The 23,400-nt window shown below is 46.6% G+C and overlaps 1 protein-coding gene across 2 annotated transcripts in view; it reads left to right on the top strand.

Moving 5' to 3' along the window:
• The window catches only part of ICA1L (islet cell autoantigen 1 like), an 804,678-nt gene that overhangs the window by 589,079 nt on the left and 192,199 nt on the right, over positions 1-23,400 (top strand). For both annotated transcript variants that reach the window (XM_069615515.1, XM_069615516.1), the window contains exon 10: positions 5,404-5,478. In XM_069615515.1, coding sequence (XP_069471616.1) covers positions 5,404-5,478 — 75 coding nt within the window. The remainder of the gene's footprint in view (positions 1-5,403; positions 5,479-23,400) is intronic.

The following is a 23,400-nucleotide window of genomic DNA, read 5'->3' as shown; positions in this document are numbered from 1 at the left end:
GTGGCCAATTTTTTGATGGAACTCTTCTTTCCCAAATCACTAAGAGTGATATCCCACCTAATCGGAGAGCGTGCCTTATTATTTAGTTGTTTTTGAGATGCAATAGCTGGATCATATGGGGTTCTTTTGGTTGTATCATTGTAACACACAGCATTATAGCTGTTTTTGTTCAGATACTGAGCTCTGGATCTTATCATGTGCTCCAAATTTCCTTTTTGCAGTTGTTATAGCAGTTTCCATATTAGATTGATCACTCCACAACACAGCATTGATGGCCCTGATGTTCGCCGGCTCCAGTACAGTCGGTTTCCTTGCACGTTCGAGCTAACCTGAGCTCTCAAAATCGAACTCTTACAAGCTTCATTTAAACGATAGTTCCAACTCGGAACAGCATGGTCACAAACGAGTCTTGTAATCAGCCACTACATAATCCAGGTGTGATTTAGCCGTCCCATTTATCCAGGTGAAAGGTTTTTGATCTGTGGTGCTTTTTACAAAGGAAAGGTAATCCACCTCAAGTGACTTCATATAGCAAGACCAGTGATGGGCGGCCCAGTTGGGGCAGGGTTGGCTATTCAGCAAGCCCTTAACGTTTAGGTCTCCCACGAGGAAAACTGCTCCTGATGCTAATGTTTCATGCCATAATATAATTATTTCGGTTTCCGGTCATTGCATCGAATCTAAAGCATCGACAGACCATACCATTGAAAAAAATGAATTGAAAAAAACCATTGAATGCATTTTTTTCAATGGTAAAGGGTTTAGTTTAGTAAAAATGTGTTTCAATGTTTTAAAAAAGGGGGTTGGAAGGGAACCCCCCCATTTAAAAAAAAAAAAAAAAAAAAAAAAAATGCATTCAATTTTTTTTTTAGATTTCTTTTGTCAATGGTATGGTTGTCAATGGTTTGGCTGTCGATGGAATCACTAGGAACCAATTATTTCATCTATTGCAGTATGTATGGATTTGGTCTACATCATTCCTGGAGGATCATATATTTTTATTATCAGGAGAGGGGCGGTTATTCCGTTTGCAACCTGTAGTGTTGCTGATAATATATAAGGTGACAACATTTTATCCGTGAACTGCAAGAGTGTATGTGTGTGTTTGGCACCTATAGTAAGAACACCACTGGCTCGGCCTCTGGTTTAGGGAAGCACACTGTTAGAAATGATCTGGAAGCCGTTTATACCGAAAAATTTGGAGCACCAGGTTTCTGCAAGTTTGAACACGTCACTGGCTACAATAGTTTCCAACACTTCTAGGTGGATGAGGAAAGAGTGGTAGCCACGCATGTTCCAGGATATCCATTTTAGTTGTAAATCTACAGTATGAAGTCAGTTAGCCCCGTTCGTAGTGCGTGCGGGCTGCTAGAAATAAGTTGCTTTTTCCTCAATCCAGTCATTATCCAGGTTTCATTGCAACTCCCTCCAAATGGATCTTTCTGATTTGTTGCTTCCCTTTGAGAAGGCTGCAGTCCTGTCTGTTTTTAATCTGGTCCCTGTTGATTCCATGTGTTTGGCTTTACAGTAGATGATAAGGGACAAGCCCATAGCTGTCAAGGCTGGCGTGCATGATTTGAGTAATGATACTATTAGTGGTGAGGAAAACTCAATTAGGGCCCTGTTGGTGGTACTTCTCATGTAGGGCAATTCAATGTAGACGATGTCCGTGGAGCCGATTATAACAAGCTGCAGCAGTTTCCGGAAAATAGATGAAAGGCGGCAACGGTTCAGGAAGGGGCTAAAATTCATAGAAAAAAGCTCCTCCAAAATGACCCGTTTCCCCAATGGTTGGACGTTGAGGGGGTAGTTCGAAATCTTAGGCAGCTCTGGGTGCGTATTGTTGCACCCAATTGTGGGCGGAGACTCATGTGTAGAGAAGTCAGGAGGACCTCCAGAGCCCTGTTTCTTAAGGCTCAGAACCTTGGGGCAGTTCTCAAAATGTGTACAGCAACATGTCAAGGGCGTATTTATATTGGTGTGCAGCACTGGTCATTCTCGCGTTGGCAAGCATTCCGTAGCCAGTCAAGATGTCAATTTAGGCAATGGGCCCTTCAGGGTTACCTGTCTAATCGGTTAGTTAGCCAATTTGTTTATTATTATAATATTTTTTAATTTTTTTTTTAACAAGTTTTAATCACCGAAGTGATTTTTACAAGATAGTTGTAAAATCAAAGTAAAAGTGAAGAAGACGAAAGTTAAAGAAAAGAAGAGGCAGAAGGCAAAGATGAGTGACAATAAGAAAAGAATTCAGAAATTTTCAGCACAGTAAATCGGAAATTGAAGAGAAAGGACAACGCCCTTCAAGAGTTATCAAGACTCTGAAATTTCTGGCAAGGGCTCCGTTGCTTTGTCTTTAAAAATTAAGTCCAAAATTCTGGTAGCTGCTATCGTCCATGAAGGTCTGAGGCCCCCTATTAGTCGTTCCCACCGGAGAGCTTCATCTGTCAAGTAGGCTTTCTCCAAATTATGAAGCAAGTAAGGAGTTCTGTATAGAGATGTGCCCGGACATGATAGCAGAAGGTGCCGGAGCGATTCGAAGGTGTGGTTAGAAATACAAAAGCGGCAGCTGTTAGTCGTGGAGAGGCCTCTTAAATGCAGGATCTCATTTGTGGGCAATAGATTTAGCCTGGCGCGAAGAAGTGTCGATCGTATTTTTCTATTTGGGTGCTTAATGAGAAATGGTTGGACTTCGTTCAATTTTCTGGCCGTTGGAGGCAAATGCTGGGTCAATTTGTAAGCAGCTGCCTTCTCCAATGTATTAATCTAGTCCGTTTCGTCTAGGCGTTTTTTGGTTTTCGTCGGATTACACACCAGTTCTTCAATGGTGCTGCCACAGACATCTAGATGTGATTTGCATTTAGTCTCCCATTTAGTCAGCAATTTACATTTGCCTGTGTTCCTCTCCTCTTGTACCATGGAAAAGATCATAGGAGAATGATGGGTCCTTAATCTTCCGGTATAGCATAATAGACGCTCTAGTTACTATTGACGCCAAGGACGAGAGTGAAAGTTCCCGTCTAATCAATACTAATGGTGTAGAAGTCGGAAGGTTCAGGACTGAACTCCAGAAGAGGCTCTCCTATCTGGGCCATAAGTGGTCAGGCAGAGAAGGCATGGCATCTGTTCCGTAGCCGATTGTAGGGATCACTTTCCCCCGATAGAATTTGAGTAGGGGCATCAATGAGCAGCAGCCATGTTTCCTGTCTAAGACTTTGGCCTGTGAAATGAGATTTCTCATTTTAGCATGCAGATGTAATTGCATTGCTACATCTTTGCTTGTAGAGTCGATCAACACCCCGAGATATTTAAATTCTGAAACTTGTTCCACTTTTTCTCCTGCCAAGAACCATGAGGGTTTGCCTCTTTTTTACTCCTTTTTTCAAAGACCATGATCTTCATTTTTTGTTTAACTTCCAGGTCGTTGTCTTCAGTGTATTTAGTTAAGGAGGCTAGCTGTCCTTGTAAGCCAATTGGGGTCTGGTCAAGTTGTATGAGGTCATCAGCATAAAGGAGTCTGGGAACTTTCATGCTGCCCATTACTTGGGGAAAAGATCTTGACTCGGCATTTGCTTCTTTATGATCCCCAAAATACGCCAGAAATAGGGCCAGGGCGAGAGGCCAGCCTTGTTTGACCCCTCGGGTAGCTGGTATCACAGCAGAAAGCAGCCCCCTTGAGTTCAGCCGGACCTGGACGGTGGTGGTGGCGACGTGTAAGGCTTGTAGAGGGCCCAGGATCTCCGGTGGACAATTCCAGTCGCTTAGTTTTTCCCAAAGTTTTCTTCTGTTAACTAAATCAAAAGCCTGGGTAAGGTCTTATTATTGTTTTGGCCGTACTTGGTAGAGTGTTGGAGGACAGCCCAATCTTGGCCAGGTTGAGTACAGTAGGGGCAATGGACGTCTATTGTCCCTTTATTTTATTTGAATGGTGCACATTAAATTTGACCAATTTTGTGGATTTTGAAGCACTGGAGGTACTTATTGGAGACTTGACATGGGAAGGAGTCAGAGGGACAAAGACCTCCTTGAAGTCCCAATTCTCATCGCAAGCATTCTTCTGCATTGAGCATACATTGTTTAAGCAGATTTCTTCTATCTTGTTCCCATTTCATTGATGCAGGTAATGGGTGGCATACACAGATTTATTTTATGTACAAATTGTATCATTTGCCTTCACTTGTATTCTCAAATTTGTGAGAGAAGCAGTTATAGATGTTGAAAAGGAGCAGGTAGAACACCCCTCTATGAATATTCCATGTTAGTCGGTTACCTTTAGTATGAAAGGAGAAGGAGGATTTGTGCGAATTTCTCCTAAAGGAAGGAGAATAGCGATTTTAGGGCAGAGCCAGTGCTTCCCGGCACAGGCTAAGCAAGAAATGGATTAGTTCATGGTTGATAGTATTGTAGAGGGTCAGGAAGCCAGGGCAGCTTGCCTCCACGTTCTTGAACAGTTATCCTCATGCCATGTAGAATGCAGATTGGGGTTGATTATGTGGCATTTGCAGGACATAAAACTGCCTTATGGTGCTCAAGGAGTTAACTGGCTGGAACAAAACGTGATCGATCATTACAAGGGCTTGGTACGGAATGGGATGGTGGAAATGGAGCTGTAGTTCCTGGGTTTACAAGGTGGCAGTAGTCACAAATGATGTAGATGGAAGCAACTTTGGGGCAAGAGTGCCGAGATTTCTTATCCCTGTCAGCGACTTTCAAACGGATTGATTACAATGTGCTATTTTTGCATTTATGGTATTAGTCAGAGATTGACAGCACTGCCTCATACTAGGTGTTTTTGTTTCTGTATGGCCAGACCCAGTTTGGCCATAGGTTCCCTTGCATCACTACAGTATTCCATCCTTTGCACGAACAGCAATCAGAAATATGACTTAATGGTTATCTGTCCATATTTATGGACTGATTGGAGTTATTGGTTCCTCAGTGATAATGATAATAAAGAGAAATTAGGGACTTTGGTGGGAGTCACAGTGTAGTGGCAGTTAAAAGTAGCGATGATCACAGAAGTGGGAAATGCTGGATTGAAGTAAGGAGGAATGTAGCCGAATACAGCAAGCATAACAGTATAGCACCCTAGAGCTGCCTGCCTGCCATGCCTTCCTGCTGAATACACTATGATAAGTGCACCGAATTACATTGCATTTTTCTTTCCTTAAAATTACTAATGTAATCTGGCTAGTGATAAATTAGTTGTTTGTAAAAGCTATGAGGTGGGCTTGCTGCTAAGAACACGTTTGTTTCTTTGACATGGTGGGGAGAAATGCATGCTCCTGAGGCTCCACATGGTGCAACACCAAAGGCTGTTTTTCTTTTTCTGACAGTGTCCAATCAGTACATTGTTTGTCATTGAACTCTCTTTAACTGTGTTTTATTCTTTCTTTGTTTCAGTGAATGAAGATCCAGGGGCTCATAATTTTCAAATAAGCGATCTTTTGGATTCCTTGCCTTTGAGTGCTGATGAAGGTAAGAGGCACTTTGTCATGCAGATCAAACATATTGAACCGTCTCAGTGCATGTAATAAAATGCATCTTAAACCACACACTAAAGCAGTACCAAGTTACGTTGCATTGTGTCTTTCCCAAACTCTGGGTAGAGCTCCATTTCTTGTGTATTTCAACCAATAGGCAGAAATGTTCCATCAGTTAATCATTTAGGAAACAGAAGCTCATCAGAAGGCAATCCTAGGGAATTCACAGAAAACTAGGCACAACCAACATTTGATGGTAGCTGCTTCTTCCCTAACTGCTCCTAAAGTTAAGATGGCAGTAGGTGTTATAGAAATACAGTGAATCTGTACTCTTTGATTGTGGTAATGTCGATGTTGGAAGCAAGGGTGTTGTTGGAAGAATGGCAGAGAGAGCAGTGCAAAACTAATGAAGCCTTGCAGCCCATTTCTCCAGCGGTCCTGTACCAAAATTGCTGTGCCGCCAACAATCTTTGTCTAAATGCCAAAAAGACTGAGATCCTCCTCATTGGTTCACCTCCACCATCCTTTCCCCTCACTCTCTGGCCGGCCTCCCTTGGCCCTCCTCCCCCTACCTGAGAGGCTAAGAATCTCGGGGTCATCTTTGACTCCACGCTTTTCTTCTCCGCACACATCTCTGACGTCTCTTAAAAAGTCAAAACCTTTTGCTGCACCTCCGTGGAGGTGCTCAGCCTTTCCTCTCCTTCCCCCAGAAGCTCACTGTCTTCCAAGCGCTAGTTCTCTCTAGGTTGGACTACTGTACCAGCCTCTTTCTAAATCTACCTGCCTCCACTCCTCGCCCTTTACATCTAATCCAGAACAGGACAGCGAGACTTGTCTTTTGCCTCAAGCCCTGGGATCGTATCTCTCCAGCTCTGAAATCCCTTCATTGGCTCCCAGTGGATGCAAGGATTAAATGTAAAACCCTCTGCATTGTCCACAAGGCTTTCTGGGGCCTGGGTCCAAAATACCTTGAACTATCCCTCCGTAAATACCTCCCCTCTCGAGCCCTTCGCCCCTCTAATTCTAACTCCCTCAGGGTCTGTCGTTTTTCAAAGAAACGAGCTAAGGGCAGATGTCTGTCTTCGGCTGCGGCCTCCCTTTGGAACAGCCTCCCGACCACCTTGAAACTTGAGGAGAACCATCTCTGGTTTCGGATGCAACTCAAGACCTTCCTCTTTGCTTCTGCCTTGCCACTCTTCTCCCCTGCTGATCTGCTGATCTGGTTCTCTCTCTCAGCACAGTGCACCTGGTCACCCTCTGTCCCTCAGGCCCAGGTTCCTGCTCACCCTGCCTGCCTCCCTCCTCTACTGACTCCGGGCCACCCCTGGCACTGGGATATGTATCTGTATCAATACAGTCCCCCACTCGTCTTCTGCACTTATCAGATATACCCTATCTGACTAATCATGCACTTGCCACTTGCTGGCTGCACTACCTTTTGTCATGCATACCAATTCCAATAGTATGCGTCTGTTGATTGCTCTATACGATATCTGGCTGAAGCTTGAAGTTACCCTGGGATTAACAATATAAGACATTGACAAAGGAAATTAGCTTTCATGAATCAGTCAAAAGTAATGTACTCAATACTCCTGTTAGTGAAGTCCACCATGCAAGCTAAAAGCTCCTGTGAAGAAATATCTCTTGTCAATGGGCCTAGTAAGATCGTTATTTTTGTTCTCCCCTGTTCCCCTCCCTTTGCTTGGTCGCGCTCTGAAACACTTGCGTATGAGCGCGATATAAATAAAATATCATATCATATACACGTTAGTGAAGGGGTAGGAAGTGGTGAGCCCAAAGAAGTGTCAGACCAACTGGACCCACCACAGGTGATAGGGTCCCCCAAACAGGTGAAAGGTGGTGGGAAGAGCAAAGCAATGTCAGTAGGTGGGTGGATTGAGGAGCAGATTATCGGAGGTATGGTGCTACCAGGTCAGTGCTTAAGAGGTCAGAAACAATAGCAGACATCTTTTAGAGGAGTTGGTCCCAAGCACTGAGGAAATTGCCAAATGGGAAGCTGTGTTCCCATGAAAAGGGTATTAACCATCCACACCCATGGAGACTAGAAAACCATCCTGTTTAGTAAGGATAATGTTCCGATTGTAAACTGAGCACCAGCAATGGAGGAGGAGATCTGTGTCTCTTGGGATCGGTGAGGAAGCCCATTTGCAGTGGGTGCACAATGGAATAAGGTTGTTGGAAAAATGCAGGCAAAAGAGTTTGAGCTAAATCATGGTTGTCCAACTCCAGGCCTCGAGGGCTGAATCCATGTTGGGTTTTCAGGATACCCCTCATTAATATTCATGAGATAAATTTGCATACAATGATCCTAAATGTATGCACATTTTCCCTCATGGATATCAATGAGGGATATCCTAAAAACCCATTAGGATCCCAGCCCTCGAGGCCTGGGGTTGGACAACTGTGATGCTAGATCATATCTTTCGCTGCACTCCAATTCACCCTTCAGGACGAACAGACATTAGAGAGGTTTGTTCAGAAGAGGATCCCAATTCAGCAAAGCTACCTTTTTGTGTCAGGAGGGCACTTCAATATCAAAGAATTAGATACTATGACAAAAATGAAGCAAGGAGTCAATAGACACAGATCAAATTCAGGAAGAGTTGTTGAGCATTTGTCACCAACTGGAAGATCAGGTGCGGTCTTATTCTGAGGACAAATTGTTCTGTGAATCGTTTGGGGAAGGACAGAATGGAATCGTTTTTTTTAAATCAAACTAGCTTCCCTCAGTATGAGTTGTAGGTGTCTTTTTTTGTGTGTTTTTTTGTTTGCTCTCCCCGACCCATCTAACCACCAAAACCACAACCACCGGGCAGTATGTGGGGAAAAGTAAAGGCTAGATCTAATGAAGGGTAAACTGGAGAATAGCAAAATGACTGAGGCCAAGCTAGTGCCATTCCGGGCGTGTGTCCTTTTTGCTGATCTGTTGAGGAAGGTTGTCCTCGATCACCAGTAATGTCCTTGCTGTCGGTTGTCTGAATGGATTAGACCACATACAGATTGACCTATTTGATTGACAGGTTTGGACAGTTGATGGATGGATTTGCAGAGCTCATTTTGGATGAGCCGTAACGTTAATAGAATGCATAAATTCCTTGCAGAAGGCTTTTACGCCTTCCATTAACGTCACCACTCATTTTCATTAATTTGTGTGATGTAGAGGAGGGGCGGAACGCAATTGCATTTCTGTCGTTCGCTTCCCCTCCCCGATACAAATCCTCCAGCATTTGCGCCGGCATGTAATTTCATGCCAATGCAAATGCTAGGATCCCTATGGAGTCTGCTGTCTTTTTCCTTCAGGAAAAAAATAGGCGGACGCCGTGGGGGATCCATTCTTAACACTGCCTGCCATGCGTACTTGGCAGGCAGCATTTACTCTATTTGCACGGCAGAATGCAAAAGGAGGGCGCAAAAAGGAGGCATACCCTTTGTATCCCACCTTTTGTCCTCCCCTTTTGCACTCTGCCGTGCAAATAATGAAAGTTTGGTATTGGGGAGCCGTTTACATTGAATAATTAACGTAACGACTCACTGCTGCCAAATTACGGCCGTAAACAAGATGAGCCCCCAAGTGTTTGTTATGGTTATGTTGATAAGGACAATGGAAATGTGTAACTTTGTAGTGCATTGTAGCAATGTTCACTCAGTGATATTTGTTTTGTTTATTGTTTCAGGGCACTTGAAAAGGGGAACATTAAAATCTAAACCATGGCACATAATAGTTTAATTACAGTCTAATTAAAGCTCATTTACTCCTCGCATAAATGAATATACACTCAAGAAATGTGGATTATTCGAGGGCTCTAGTCACATTTGTGAAATGTGTTCTATTTGCAATGGCTTTTGAATGGTTAATACCACAATATTGTTTCACTAATCATATATCACCTAGGCCTCGAAGGTGTCCTCAGCAAGGCCCTGCCTATAGAGTAATAAGCATTTGTATGCTGCTTGGTCTTTAGAGTTTGGACGCTGGTCTAACTGTCCTGTGGCATTTTGCTGCATGCCCGATCATTGTGAGTTCTTCCCAGGCTAAGATGAGAGGTCCTTGTTAGCAACTAATTTCTTGTGGCCGAGCAAATAGCCATGTGTACTGGAGTTTCTGGAAGGCTGTGGGATCCTGAAGTGTGCAAAGTCACCTAGTTATGGCATTCTAAAGGTTTGTGGCCATGGAGGCAAACAAGGCCTTTCTTTAGTGTTTCATAGTGGGGCACCTTCAGTAGTGCAGTCTTGCTGGATCTGAGCCTCTTGCCGGGACCCATATCAGGTGCACTTTTTTCAAGGTGAATTTTGGGGCCCTGAAATGAAAGGCTGTGTGGTTGATGCAGAGGGTTTTGAATTGCATATGTTTGAATGATGCCAGTGAAGTGTGCGGTCTGACAGGGTGATTTGTTTGCATCTTTTCAAACTTGGAAGCAGTCTGTTGCACTTTGTACTCTGCAGACGGATCAAAAAGTGTCCTATGTAGAGGTTTTTAGTATAATCCTATGTTGGAAGTACCAGAGCAATGACTGCAAGGGTTCTGTATGAGAATGACAACTTAGTCATGATGCTCTTGATTCTTGTCAGAAGAAGCAATCTCAGACCAGTGTTTGAATTGTGTGGATGCAAGGTTGTTCATAAATATCAAGGTTTTTGAGCACCATGAAGTACTAAGGGTAGTCTCATATCTCTTTCAGCCGAGGGATTTTCCTGGGGTACAATGTCTTAGTTCAGCATATTCTCATTGCCATTTTGTTCAAGTTGACCTTTGTTGGTCATCAATGGGTCCATTAGTGATGAGCTGCAGCCTACGTACAGTTGGCATTCTTTTGAGTCCGGGATTAAGTTGTAAACTATTTAGGTGTCATGTGCCTAGTTGTATGAACTATGTCTTTGTTTACTAATGGGTTCTATTCATAGTTTAAAAAAAATATGTTGTATGTTTGTGAAAGGTTATTTCATATACAATAAATAATATAACTTAATTTAAAAAAAAAAGTTATGACTGGAGCTATGTAGGTGTTGGAAAGGCTGAATCCCTGTGGAACTTTGCAAGTGATGTTGTCGGGGGTTCATTTGATCTTGGACTCGGTGGTTTTCATCCTTTTAGAGAGCAGTTCCAGCTTAATGACTTTACATCCGGTAGTGCTTTAATCCAATATATATATTTTTTTAACTTTAGTTTTTATTAGCATTTTTAGAAATAACAAACATTTTTCAAGAACCCAAGAGAAACCCCCCCTTACCCCCCCCAACCCCCTACCCTCCCCCTTACCCTGTGTCCAAAATAGCTATATTTGCCTTGGGGGAATGTCAATGATCAGTCCATCGTCTATACCGTGGAGATGATGCAAGTTGTGGCCTTTCATTTGACGGTCAGATGCTGCTTTTCCCTGGGTCGTGGGCTCCCTGGCACGTAGTCTCACCTTTCAGGGTCTGTCTTGGTTCATTCAGGCCGGAGGCCTGGCGTCAATATCAATGAAAGTCCCAGCCCCTAGACTGCTGAACACCATACCAATTTGTGAGGAACGTGCTGCTTTCTTTGTTCACCATCGCAGTTAGTTTGTCCATCAAGAACATGTTTTTCACTTTTAGCTGCCAGTCCTCTTTGGAGGAGGGCTCGGGCTTTTCCACTTCTGGGCAAGGGCCACTCTGCCCGCCCTCATCATGGTTTCCCACATCCTAGGGTATCGATATAGCTCTGTTTCCTCTGTGGGGAGACCCAACAACATTGTTAAGGGATTCAGTGGCAAGCGCTCTTCTGTTACCTCTGCCATCCAATCCCGCACTGAGCCCCAGTAGTCCTGAATTTTCGGGCAGAGCCACCACATGTGTCCTCTGGTGCCTGGCTGTCCACAACCTCTCGGACACCTAGGCGAGACCCCCGTGAACACCCTCGACAACTTTGCGGGGTCCCTGTGCCACCCCTGTAGCATCTTAAAGTTGTGCTCCATGTCCGAGGTGAACACATTTCCATGAAATGCTATTTTGAAGATTCTGGCCCAGGCGTCCTCGGAGATCTCCTCATCTGCTAGGTTGTTCCAAAATGTACGAAAGTTTCTTCTGCCTTGAAGGTCAAAGGTGTTTAAGATCTTGTACATGTTGGACACCGCCCCTTTCCTTGAAGTCGCCAGATCGAGGAGTTTTTCGAAGGGGGTCAGCTGTCTCCTCAAGTTCGGGCCCCATGATGGGTTGCAGAGGATGCCCTTCAGGCGGAGGTATTCGAAGATGGACAGCGAGTCTCTTCCGAGAGCCTCCCTGAGGTCCTCATACGTTAGGAATTCCCCTTCTCTGAACAGCTGCCTCGCCCATTCCATTCCCTTGTCCGACCATTTCTGAGAGTGCCGGAAGCCCCTGCTTCCCAGTCTAATGGGATGGCCCCAGAGAGAGGTCATTGGAGACGGCCAGGTGGTGAGGTGAGCGGTCCGGGGGCCCTCTCTCGTGATGTCCCAGAGGACTCCCAGGGTCAGGTGGGACCTTAAGTGTTGAGGGATCGACCCGCGAGGGGCCCACAAGAGGTCTCGTACCTTCAGGGATGGGCGTCCATGTCTTCCAGGTATGTCCAATACGTTCCCATTCCCTCTTTCATATGCTCCAGAAGGACACGTAGTTGGCCGGCGCAAAAGTAGAGGTAGAAATCCGGGAGCCCAAATCCCCCCTCCTCCCTAGGCAGAGACAGAGTGGTCCTCCTTATTCTCGGGGTTTTCCCCTGCCACACAAAGTCTTGGACCCCCTTTTGTAGTTCTCTAAAAGTCTGAGCGGGGATGTTGGTTGGGAGAGCCGTGAAAAGGTAGAGAAGCCGTGGTAAAATATTCATTTTTACTGAAGTCATCCGGCCATACCACAATAGGGTCATCTTGACCCATCTCCTCAAGTCTGACTTGATTTCTGCCATCATGGGGTCATAGTTTGCGGAGCTCAATTTCGAAATGTCTCTGGTGAGGAGAACACCCAGATACCGTACAGCAGCCTTCTCCACTTTGATCCCATGAAACCAGTCTAGAGGGTCGAGCCCCGGGTCTATTGTCCTCATAGGGAGCAGGACAGATTTAGCGGCGTTTATCTCCAAGCCTGAGAAGCCACCAAACGCAGCTACCAACGCCAGGAAGGGGGGGAAGTGATGCGCCAGGGTCCACCAGGTATGCCAGGATGTCATCTGCAAACAGGGACAGTTTGAACTCGACGTCCCCCCTTCTGATCCCCTTGATGTCCGGATGAGCTCTAATTGCTATTGCCAAAGCCTCTATCGTGAGGACGTATATCAGGGGGGAGAGAGGGCAGCCCTGCCTTGTCCCTCGGGAGAGGGGAAATGGTTCGGACAGGCTTCCATTCACCTGTACCATTGCCGTGGGTGCCCTGTAGAGAGCGGATATCCAGCTCATAATGTGGAGCCCAAAGCCCATCCTCTTGAGGAGGAGCCCCATGTATCGCCACTCGACCCTGTCAAAGGCCTTCTCCGAGTCCAGGGAGAGGACACTTGCGTTCAGCCCCGACCTCTGGGCAAAGTGGAGGAGGTCTATTGTCTTGCGAATATTATCCGACCCTTGCCTACCCGTAATAAAGCCCACTTGGTCACCATGGATTAACTTTGGCATAATTCCCTCCATCCGCCTCCCCACCACCTTGGCCAGAATCTTAACGTCGATATTTAACAAAGATATGGGGCGGTACGAGGAGCATACCGCGGGGTCCCTCCCTTCCTTGGGCAGGACTGCTATTATGGCCCCCATCATGGACTCGGGGAGGATGCCGTCTACCAGGACAGCATTGAAGACTCTCGCCAAGAACGGGGCCAGGGTAGAGCGAAATCTTTTATAGAAATAGACACTGAAGCCGTCATCCCCAGGGGAGGTTCCCACCCTCATCCCGCCTATCACCATATCAATCTCATCCTCTGTCACCGGGCCCCTCTAACCCCTCTCCCATCTCCCACGAGAGGGATGGGATTTGTATGGAGTTTAGGAAATCCTCTATCTGGGAGTCGTCCCCCTCGTACTCCGAGGAGTAGAGGGTTCTGTAGTATTGGCGAAAGGCCTCTCCTATGTGGGAGGAGTCGCGGCCGAGATGTCCCTGGGTATCCCTCACCTCTTTCACCCTTCTACTTCTCTGGACTTCCCTTAGCTTCCAGGCTAGCATTTTATCAGCTTTGTCCCCTTTCTCATAGTATTTTTGTTTCACCATTAAGAGGCTCCTCTCGGTTTTGTGTAGGAGCAGATCTTTAAGTTGAAGCCTGTAGTCCTCCAGTGCAGCCACCCGGTCCCGCTCTACAGCTTGGTCCGGGGAGCTCCCCGGCTGGAGACAGGCTATTTTACCCCGCAGGGCTTTCTCCTGAGCTTCCCTCTCCTTCTTCATGGAGCCTATTTTTATGAGGACTCCCCGTGGGGTTGCCTTAAAGGTGTTCCAAAGTATGTGCATGGCCACCTCCCCATTGTCGTTGAAAATCCAATATTGTTAATGATAATTTTGTGGCTAAATGCATCAAAAGATGCTGAGCTCTGCGGAAGGCTGAGGGTGTTTTGAATTTCTGTATCTGCATGCTTTGAGGGTTTATGCCTCCCCTGCCATAAAAACTATTTTAACAAACATAATCAAAACTTAAAGCTGATTTCTGAAATCTCTATGGTGTGGTTCCCCTGCCTCTACTATACTGCTCAGAGTCAAACGCCTTTAGGGTTGATAATCCTCCAGCTAAATAGCTTCATGAAAAGGATTGGTATTTCTCATCTGTTCAGATATAACTGAAATGTATATATACGGTGAAGTCACATTGCTTAAAGAGGAGACCAGCTTCTTCCTTGTGGCGGTAGCTGTCCGGTAGAATAGGCATTTTCTAAATCCTTTAAGAAAATGATTAGGAAAGTCTGTTACTGCTTGGGATGTCTAGTGTCCCATGCTAACCTTCACGGATGACGCCTAGTGAGGCTGAAACCTGTCTGGGCTTTCTTGTGCAGAAAGTGTGACCTAGCAGTTTGGTCCCACCCCAAAAGGGGAAATATAGCCCAATCTTAATTTGCATATTGTCTGTAATGGCAATGCAAGCTGAAAAAGCATGACCTGTGGGGGGGTTACCGAGAGCAGTGCCCATAGTTATGATTCACTCAAAACCTTCTTGCCATCATCCTTCAGTTTTACTTCTTGCAATGCGCCCAGCTTTATTCACAGCCTACCAAAGATATTCTCAGAAATGTACACATTTTAAAAATAACCTACAGTGACGTACTTTGCGTAAGGCTACCTTTTTTTGTATTAAAATGTGTATTGGTATTTCATAATAAAACAAATTAACATCACCCGTGCTTAACCCTCAGCTTGAGTGGCGTAACATAACTCAAACGAGGGTATGCAAAACATTCAAATCAAATGTAACAATCAAATACAAACATGGAAGCCATGGCATATAGCCCTCTGGAACCCTGAGCAAATTTTTGCAACAAGTCCATAGAACCGCCCCCGATCTGGGACTGAGGCAGAGATTAAGTGCACTGCAGCAAACCCAATACTCCCAGCTTCGTAGGACAGATAAAATACCTATTGTGAGTTCTTGCGTAGGATAAGAAGCCACCCCATCTGATAAAGAATGGCTGCACTGCTTCCTCTTGAAAATTAAACCACCTTCTCAGCTGCCATAACAAACAACATACGTGCCCACCATTCCTCCACAGGTCAGTGGCCTTGGCGACTTCCAACATGCTGCAATGGTTGCTTTTGCAATAAGGAGCATGGTTCTCAATAGCTGAACGCTTACGCAGTGTTTTACCCCTTCCCTCTCCCTAAAAACTCCCAACATGCACGTAATCGGATCCAGAGGTAAAGAAGCACCTGTTCTATTAAGTGTTCAGTGGCTCTGACCAATATCGGGATGAGCTTAGGGCAGTGCCACCAAATGTGTAAATAAGATACAGCAGCCCCACAACACCTCCAGCATAACCCATCCTCCTTTTTCCTACTCATGTGTTTTATTTTGTCAGAGGCATGTTTCCTCTGGCTAGAAACTTAAAATCCTGTTCTGCATATTGCACAGTTGTAGTTTCTTCCCTGATTACATCCCCCCCGCACCTCACCAACACCCCAGGACTCTTTTCAGCTCTCCAACGGAAGCTCCTCCCCGAACTCCTTGTGCCAGGCCTGTACGTATAATGGTGCAGTCTCTATCCCTTTACTGATGGGGCTACTGTAAAGCCGCCATAAAAGGTTAGTTGTGGCACTCGGTGGAAAGATAATTCTCTCAAACTAGGTCAGTGTTCGCACATCAGCCTTCCTATAGAGAGATTGCATCCCCCAATGTCGGAGCTGCCAATACTGAGATCTATCTTTTTCACTAATTCCAAACGTAGCTTTACACGATTCAAAGGACTGTATCTAGTCATTCTCGAACATGTGAGCCAAAAATGCACACACCCCCACTCTCCAATTAGCAAATTCTGCCCCTTTATAGGCTGGTTAAAAGCTAGAATTAAAATGAAAAGGTGTAAAAGGGGAGGGAAATGAGAGACCCAGACAAATGGCCACTGAATCCCAAATCTGCATAGTCACCCTTGTGGATGGCAGTTCGTACATACTTAACAGCCTATCCCACCTCTCGAGCCAGGGGGGTTATACCTAAGTGCCTGCCAGAGATATCTTCCTCACTATGACAACAGCTTTTGGCTGTAAACTGGTTTAACCGCTCCTACCTCATTTTTAATTGCACCACTTGGTAATATTGCTTTGTTTGCCAACCCAACCCCTTCTCTAGGCCTGAGCAACGTTGTTCTGACAATCCTGGCATGCCTTTTCTGCCACACGTAATCCTGAATGTCTCGCTGTACCTTCTGTAATGCTTGAGAGGATACCGCAACCGGGAGTTCCTGGTAATAATATAATAACTGAGGAAGGATGTTCATTTTCACAGGGCCAACCCTTCCAAACCACGACATCAACTTCATCCCCCACAACTAAGTTTATTTGATGGTTGCAAAAAGCTCTGGGTAGTTGGCTTGAAATATTCCAGAGCATTGTGGGATTATATAAAATCCCAGATACTTTAATTTCCCCAAATCCCAACGAAAGGGAGCTGACCTCCACAAATACTCGATAGTGCCTGACCTACAGTTAATATTCAGTGCCTCGCTTTTATCAAGATTAAGCTTAAACCGAGAGACACCCTTGAATGGTTCTAAGACCTCCAGCAATCAAGGCCTCAACGTCTGTAAGCGTCAAAATCACTTCACCTACAGTGTCAACTTGTGTATACTACCCTGATATGGGATGCCGCATATTCTTCCAGTGTTCTGATTCTCACCACCAATGGCTCCACAGCAACAGCAATCCGTAACGGCGAGAGGGGACATCCCTGCCGGGTTTCACAGAGGGACAGGGACAGGGACAGGGGGGACACACACACACACCACACACACCCCCAGCCCCCCCCACCCCCGGGAGAACATTGCATTGAATAAGCCATGCAAAAGGTCCAGTAAACTTTTCAAGAAAAGAGCCGTGATGCCATCCATCCCCAGGACTTTCACCACCATCAGCGATGAGATTACCTTCAGGATTTCCTCCAGGGTGATCTCCCGATTAAGCTGGTCCTTCTGGTCAGCTGATATCTGAGGCAATGGGCAGTGGTCTAGGAATTCCTTAATCTGGCTATTGTCTTGCCGTTCAGTCGTATATATATATAGGGTCTTTTAAAATGTATCACACTAGGCCAAGATCTCTTTATCTCTGTACACAGTCTCCCCTACATGCTTCATAATCCCTGCTATTCTTGCTGCTCTTTCCCTTTGCTTAAGCTTCCATGCTAAGATCTTTCCCGCTTTATTGCCCTCCTCAAAGTATCTTTGCTTAGAACCGAGAATTGAGAACTCTGCTCTAGCTGTAGCTAGCATATTAATTAGTCTTCTTGCTGACTGTATGGCGCGGAAGGCCTTACGAGAGCCGTCTCCCTGTATACCTTCTCTCACTCCTGCACCTCTTGGGTCAGCTTCCCGGATTGCTCTCTCCTGGCTCGGTTAAGCGCTGCAGCCTTCGAGATGAGAATGCCCCTAATGTACGCCTTAAAGGCGCCCCCCCGCATCGTCACCGGATCATATCCCACTGGATTAGTTTTTAAAAAAGTATTTTATCTCCTCATCCATTTCCCTCTGTACTACAGTGTCTCTAATAAGGGATGGATTAAGTTTCCAACTACGGAAACCAGAATCATCAGTGGGCATGAGAACACTCATAAGAACCAGGGCATAGTCTGAAAAATCAATCGCACCAATGCTCACCTCCTGCAACTGTGAAATTAATTCTCTTCCCACCCACAGATAGTGTATTCTCGAGTAAAGCCTTTGTCATTGCAAGAACGTATAATCCCTCATCGCAGGATGAGTGTGCCTCTATGCATTTACCAGGTTGGAATCAACCAACTGTTTAACATGGTCTACAGAAGGCTTTACTGAACCCCGACATTCCCCCCGTTACACTCATCCAAATTGATATCCATGGATAAGTTAAAGTCGCATCCCAAAACAATATAACCTTCTGCAAACGCCATTAGTTCACCTAATGCTGCACATAGAAACAGATTTTGCCCAGCATTCGGAAATAGTGTCACTAGGGTTACCTGTATCCCCCCAGCAGACCCTCAACAAATACAAATCTACCCTCTTTGTCATACTTCACCTGGCCCTACTCAGACAAAACCTTCCTCCCAATAAGGATCCCCACACCACCTTTTTTAAGGCAGTGTGAGGAGTAGTATTGTTGTGGATACGCCTTGGCCTCCATTCTACCCAGATCTCAAATGTCTTTCCAGAACAAATACTACATCAATCAGGTGTTGCTTCAATATCTGAAAACAGATATTAAGTTTCCGGGGGTAATTAAGCTCCCTGACATTATACGTCATAGAGCACAATTCCATACCCCCAAAGACCTGGGAAACGTCATATCTCCCGCCCCCTTTCACAATATTACTTTTCTTTTGCAGGAATCCATGTCTCAGGGCCCCAGACCAGTTTGCCAAACGTGGCGTCCAAATTTAAAATAATCCAACGCAATAAACAGTGAACATTGGAGGGCTCTAGAGAGCACAGCCAAGATGGCCACAGGCCTGTAAGCTCCCGAACAGCCCCAGATCTCTCAGAAATATACTGTCAAATTCCAAATTGCCTCAGACGCTATAACGCCTGGCTAGGGGCCTGAATAGGTGGGGAACACTGACAGAAACTCTGAGAGTCCAGGATTCCGCACAGACAACAAACCAGGAGTGGGCCTAGCTCACTCACAGTGCATACGAGCATGTGCCAGCCGAGCGAGACGTGAGGAGCAGGAGCTGCACGGCAGTGTCAAGAGGCAGAGGCAATCCTCTCGCGACCTCCTCAGAGTGTGGACACCAGCGTGAGGGAAGGTGTCATGATCACCTCCAGGGTTGTAGGGTTGGGATCAGGTATTCAGGCCAGAAAGGGTTCTTTGTGCAGATATGTGGGGCTAGATGGGTACTTGCATGGCGTACCCGGCGTTCTCACAATCCTCAGTACCAGAATTACAGTGGGCTCCCATAGAGATCTAATGGTTAACAATTTCCCTAAAGATAGCTGCCCTGCGGGTCACAGATTAGGTAGCAATTGAGAACTAGTAATTGGACCTGGAGGACTATAAAAGCCCCGCCCGTGCAGTAACACGTGCTTCACGTTAGTTCTGCTGACAGTGGTGTAACGCTACCGGCGCTCTGCTCACAGACCTGTAAAGACAATAGAAAAGTCATATTATGAACTTAACGAGTTAACAGAAAATCCACCGACCAAAGGTTTCAACGTACCTGAGAAGAATTTCCATAGCAGCAGTCCTCCAGCAGGAGAAATCTTCCCCCGAGTTCCGCGGTTCAGTCCGCAACTTTCTTCCTCGGCCGCGGCTTCACCGTGGAATCCTCCGACAACCTGCAAAAAAACAAGGTACAATAGTTAAAGAAATAACATTAAAAACATTTGTAGCGAGTGAAAATAAACTACGCGCTTAAGTACCAGAAGCTCCTACGAACTCTTTCAGCCATTCCAAAGCCTGGCCTCACAGAAAGAGAACCATAGCTTGGTAACGAAGGCACGTAGCACTGCACGTTTTTCCCAATTACGCGCGCATGCTTACCTCAAGAGAAGACTTCATGTTTTTTCTTCGACGCCCATGTTTCCTCAAGTGAAATTCTCTCTTCAACGAACCTGTAAAAGAAAGAGTTGTTTGACTTTCATCAAGAGAGCTCTCTTTTCAGTACTTTTTACTCTCAGAGGCTTCAACACCAAACTGACTAAAACCAAAAGCTCCGACCAAGAACCAAGACACTTACTTTCAGAGGCCTTTTCAACATTTTCCAGCCTGAATTCTTCTTGTGCCTCATCACCAACGCACCCATGCACGAAAGCAGGATGGAGAGCTCCCTAAAATAAAAACAAAGGTGAGGAGGAGAATGGGGCATGTAGATATTATAGGGCACTTGGCAGGGTGGGAAAAGGGTGAGCCATAGTATAGTGACCCACATTATATTAATTCCTATTCCCCTCCTGTTCTCTCCTTTGATGACAGGGGAAATTCCTGTTTACCCAGTATTGGCAGATCACGGAGGTACCCAGACCATTGACGCTCCTGCGGAGATGAGGTAAGCATTACAGAAAGAGAGAAATCCTGTGTGTGGAGGGGAGGGGGTTTGGGGCGCTGCAGGACACGACAGCCCGGCCAGTGCCTTGGATAAGGGTGAAAGTGCCCTGTGTGAGCCACCCTACCCGCCGGAACACTGGTGCACCGCATGTAAGCAGTGGGGTGCCCTGGAGACGTCACCTGCAAGCCACCTGGGTTAACGGCTACTCGGAACATCAATACGAGGATCAGGAAGAGTCCCACATTACGGAGACAGATCCACAAGCAAGGGGCATGCTGAGGAACCGTGAGGCCCGGAGGGAGGGGGGGAAGACAGTGACGTGAGAGTTGCTCTCACCCCCCCTTACCCACTGGCAGTCTGCGCGACCTGTAATCTTGGGGAGGCCACAGCGGGGCACAAACTTTTTGAGGGCTGCATCGTTGTAGTCAGCACTACATACTTGTGTGGACGAGCTGCTCACACTTGGAATTGAGCACATAGCGAGCCGAAAAGCGCTCACACACTGAAGAGATCCGCCCCTCTGACCGTGTGTCTACTAGTGCTCCTGCTTACGGGACATCCTGCAGTCCCCTGCGCAGGAACTGACTGAAAGGAGGGAGGCACGAACAGGGGACCCCCACTCAGGTGCCGCCCTACGGCGGGGGGCTGTGGAAAGTTGCATGTGGAGCAGCGGGGTGACCCCCTCACACATTGGAAACTCGGGGTGGCATAATAAACGACATAACACAGACTGAGGCACTGCAGAGAAATGGGGATCACATGTATCAGAGCTGGGAGAGTAACCCCTAATAAAGCAGGACAAAAGAGCGATGGAAAGGGTCCACAATGAATCAATAAAAAATGTACATTTACAATGTGAATTGCCCCACAGGTGTGTACAAGCTGTGATGCCCACTGGAATAGAACGTATCCCCCAGGTGGATCACCCCCTCTTACCCGTTTGTTGGTCGATTTCCCCCACTGCCCCCATCATTCCAGGTCCCCGACCCCTAGACCTGAAGCAGTTACACACTTAGAAATAATACCCCCCTTTGACAGATTCACCCCAAGGCCCCCCGCACCTCTGCGCTCCTCTACGCCTCCTCTCCCCCATGCTCTGGGCCGACTCCATCCTCTATCGCCCTCATCTTCTCTATCTGACTCCAGGGATATTCCTAGAACTTTGGCAGCTTCTTCCGCCACAGTACCGCGCCATTGCTTTCCCTCCAATGTAAACAGCAAGCCAAATAGGAATGTCAATCTGTAGAGAATCTGCTCCTGTCTCAACTTCCCCGTAATTGACCTAAACGCCACTCTTTTCTGAAGCCTCAAGGCCGCAAGATCGTGGAAGATGAGATGTTTTTGGTTGCCATAGAATCTTCTCTTTGATTGTATATGCATGAAATTTCATGATGACATCCCTTGGCTGCGCACAGGGCCCCTTTCGCAGCGGACCGACCCTATGGACTTGATCCAGGGCAACCTGCTCAGATGCGATCTCAGGAAATGTATCTGTAAAAAATCAGAGGACACAAGCCATTAAATCTGAGCCTTCAACATTTTACTCTAGGCCCTTTAGTCAAAGGTTCTCTCTCCTATGCCTGTTCTTTAGGTCCGCAATTGTGGAAACCAGCTCATTCATCCATGCCCTGTTTAGCGCTTGCCAGTTCTCCCTGTAGGCAGATAACATCCCACTGGAGTTATTGTACTACCTCCTCAGCATCCCCCACTCTAATATTGATCTGTTGCAGGTCCTTGAACAGATCCAATAGAGATTTTTGGATCCCCTCCATTTGCTTCAGTGATCTCCCTTCTGACCGACTTGGAGATTTTCTCCTTTGGAATGGCCATACAATCGAGTTGGTCTCTCTTTGTAAGCTGGCCACTTCCGGTTTCACCCCTGGTCTTGCTTGCCATCATCCTCCACCGTCCCCCTGTGGGCTTGCTTCTCTCCTCTTCCCTCCATTCTCTCTGGTTGAGGGCCTGAGGGACGTCACAGTCCAAACTTTACTCTGAGCTTTTCATGGCGACTTGCAGCGAGGATCCTTCCCCCTTGTAAAGCTTGTATCCTTTGTTGCCCTTCAGCAGACAAGTAAAGCGAATGACTGCTACTACAGATATTCCCAGCTAATACCCCAGACTGGGTCTTCGGCTCCCTACCTCGCCCTGTGCTGACTGGCACGACTGGGCCCACTGAGCAAATACTCTTCACGAAGGGTGGGGTGAGGGGATTCACCCCTTCAAGGTATCTCTACTTGATGGGCTGGTGCCCCATCAGACTACTTGGCAGATCACTTGAGGCTTTAGCTCTTTAAAGTTGCCAGGATTCACACTCCAGTCGCCAGATGTGTGCAGGGCCGACTCCCAGTCAGCGCTCCTCCTCGCTCTGCTGTCATAGAGGGCCAGAGTCCCTTCCCGCGCCCCTTGCCCTCAATCACCTCAGGGCCCACTGTGCAAGTCCTCCTCACCTAGGGGATTTGGGGTGGGGGCACTCTCTCCTAGTATCACTTCCTGTCGGCCCTCTACCCCCTCCAGCTGCTCGAGGCATCTGTGTTGGCTTTTGGTAGCCGTCAGGGTTCTCACGCCCACTCTCAAGATGTGTGCAGGCCTGGCTCCAAGGGGACGTTTCTTCTCCTTTCCCCGCTGGGTGAGGAGAGTCACCGGAGCCTCATCCTCCCCAGTAATCTGTTTGTTCTCGCACCCCTCCATGGAGGCCTGCGGGTCGGGCCAAAACCCCAGTCGGCTGCAAAGTGAGAGCCATCACCGCTCTCTGCGCTCGGGCCAAGCCCCTCTCTCTCTAGATAGGCACCTGGAGGGGCATATCTCCATCGCCACCTCAGCTAGGAGATATCACTGCTCCTCTGTGCATCGGGGGACCACCGCCTCAGACCATCTCTAGTACGGCAAAGGGGAAATATCATCCAGAACGGCTGAGTTCTCAGAGTGCAGCCATCTTGATCACTGCCGGCCACACTCCCCTAGGGCTACCTTTTTTTATTATTTTTAGGTCCAGCTGCTGCATCCACTAGCACAGAACGCTCTATTCTGGCAACTATGAGTTTTGTTGGCCACATACCATCAACCAGCCTTGGATGTGATCATATCTATGAGGCTTTTTTCGGATTCACATAGGTTAATGGCCCTGATGATCAATGGGTTGGACTATTAACCCACGCAAACCACTCTAGCTTTGATTGGAATGAGCAAACTTGTCTTGGGGACTGACTGTTTCATCTTATGCTTTTTTTTAAAAAAAGGATGGAAAATTGAGTGACATTCTGGGTAAGAAAATGTACTTGAATGGTGCAATCTCTATCA

This window comes from Ambystoma mexicanum, chromosome 9 (assembly GCF_040938575.1).
Source record: "Ambystoma mexicanum isolate Mex_15411 chromosome 9, UKY_AmexF1_1, whole genome shotgun sequence".
Taxonomy (NCBI): domain Eukaryota; kingdom Metazoa; phylum Chordata; class Amphibia; order Caudata; family Ambystomatidae; genus Ambystoma; species Ambystoma mexicanum.
This window is presented reverse-complemented; position numbering and strand designations above follow the sequence as displayed.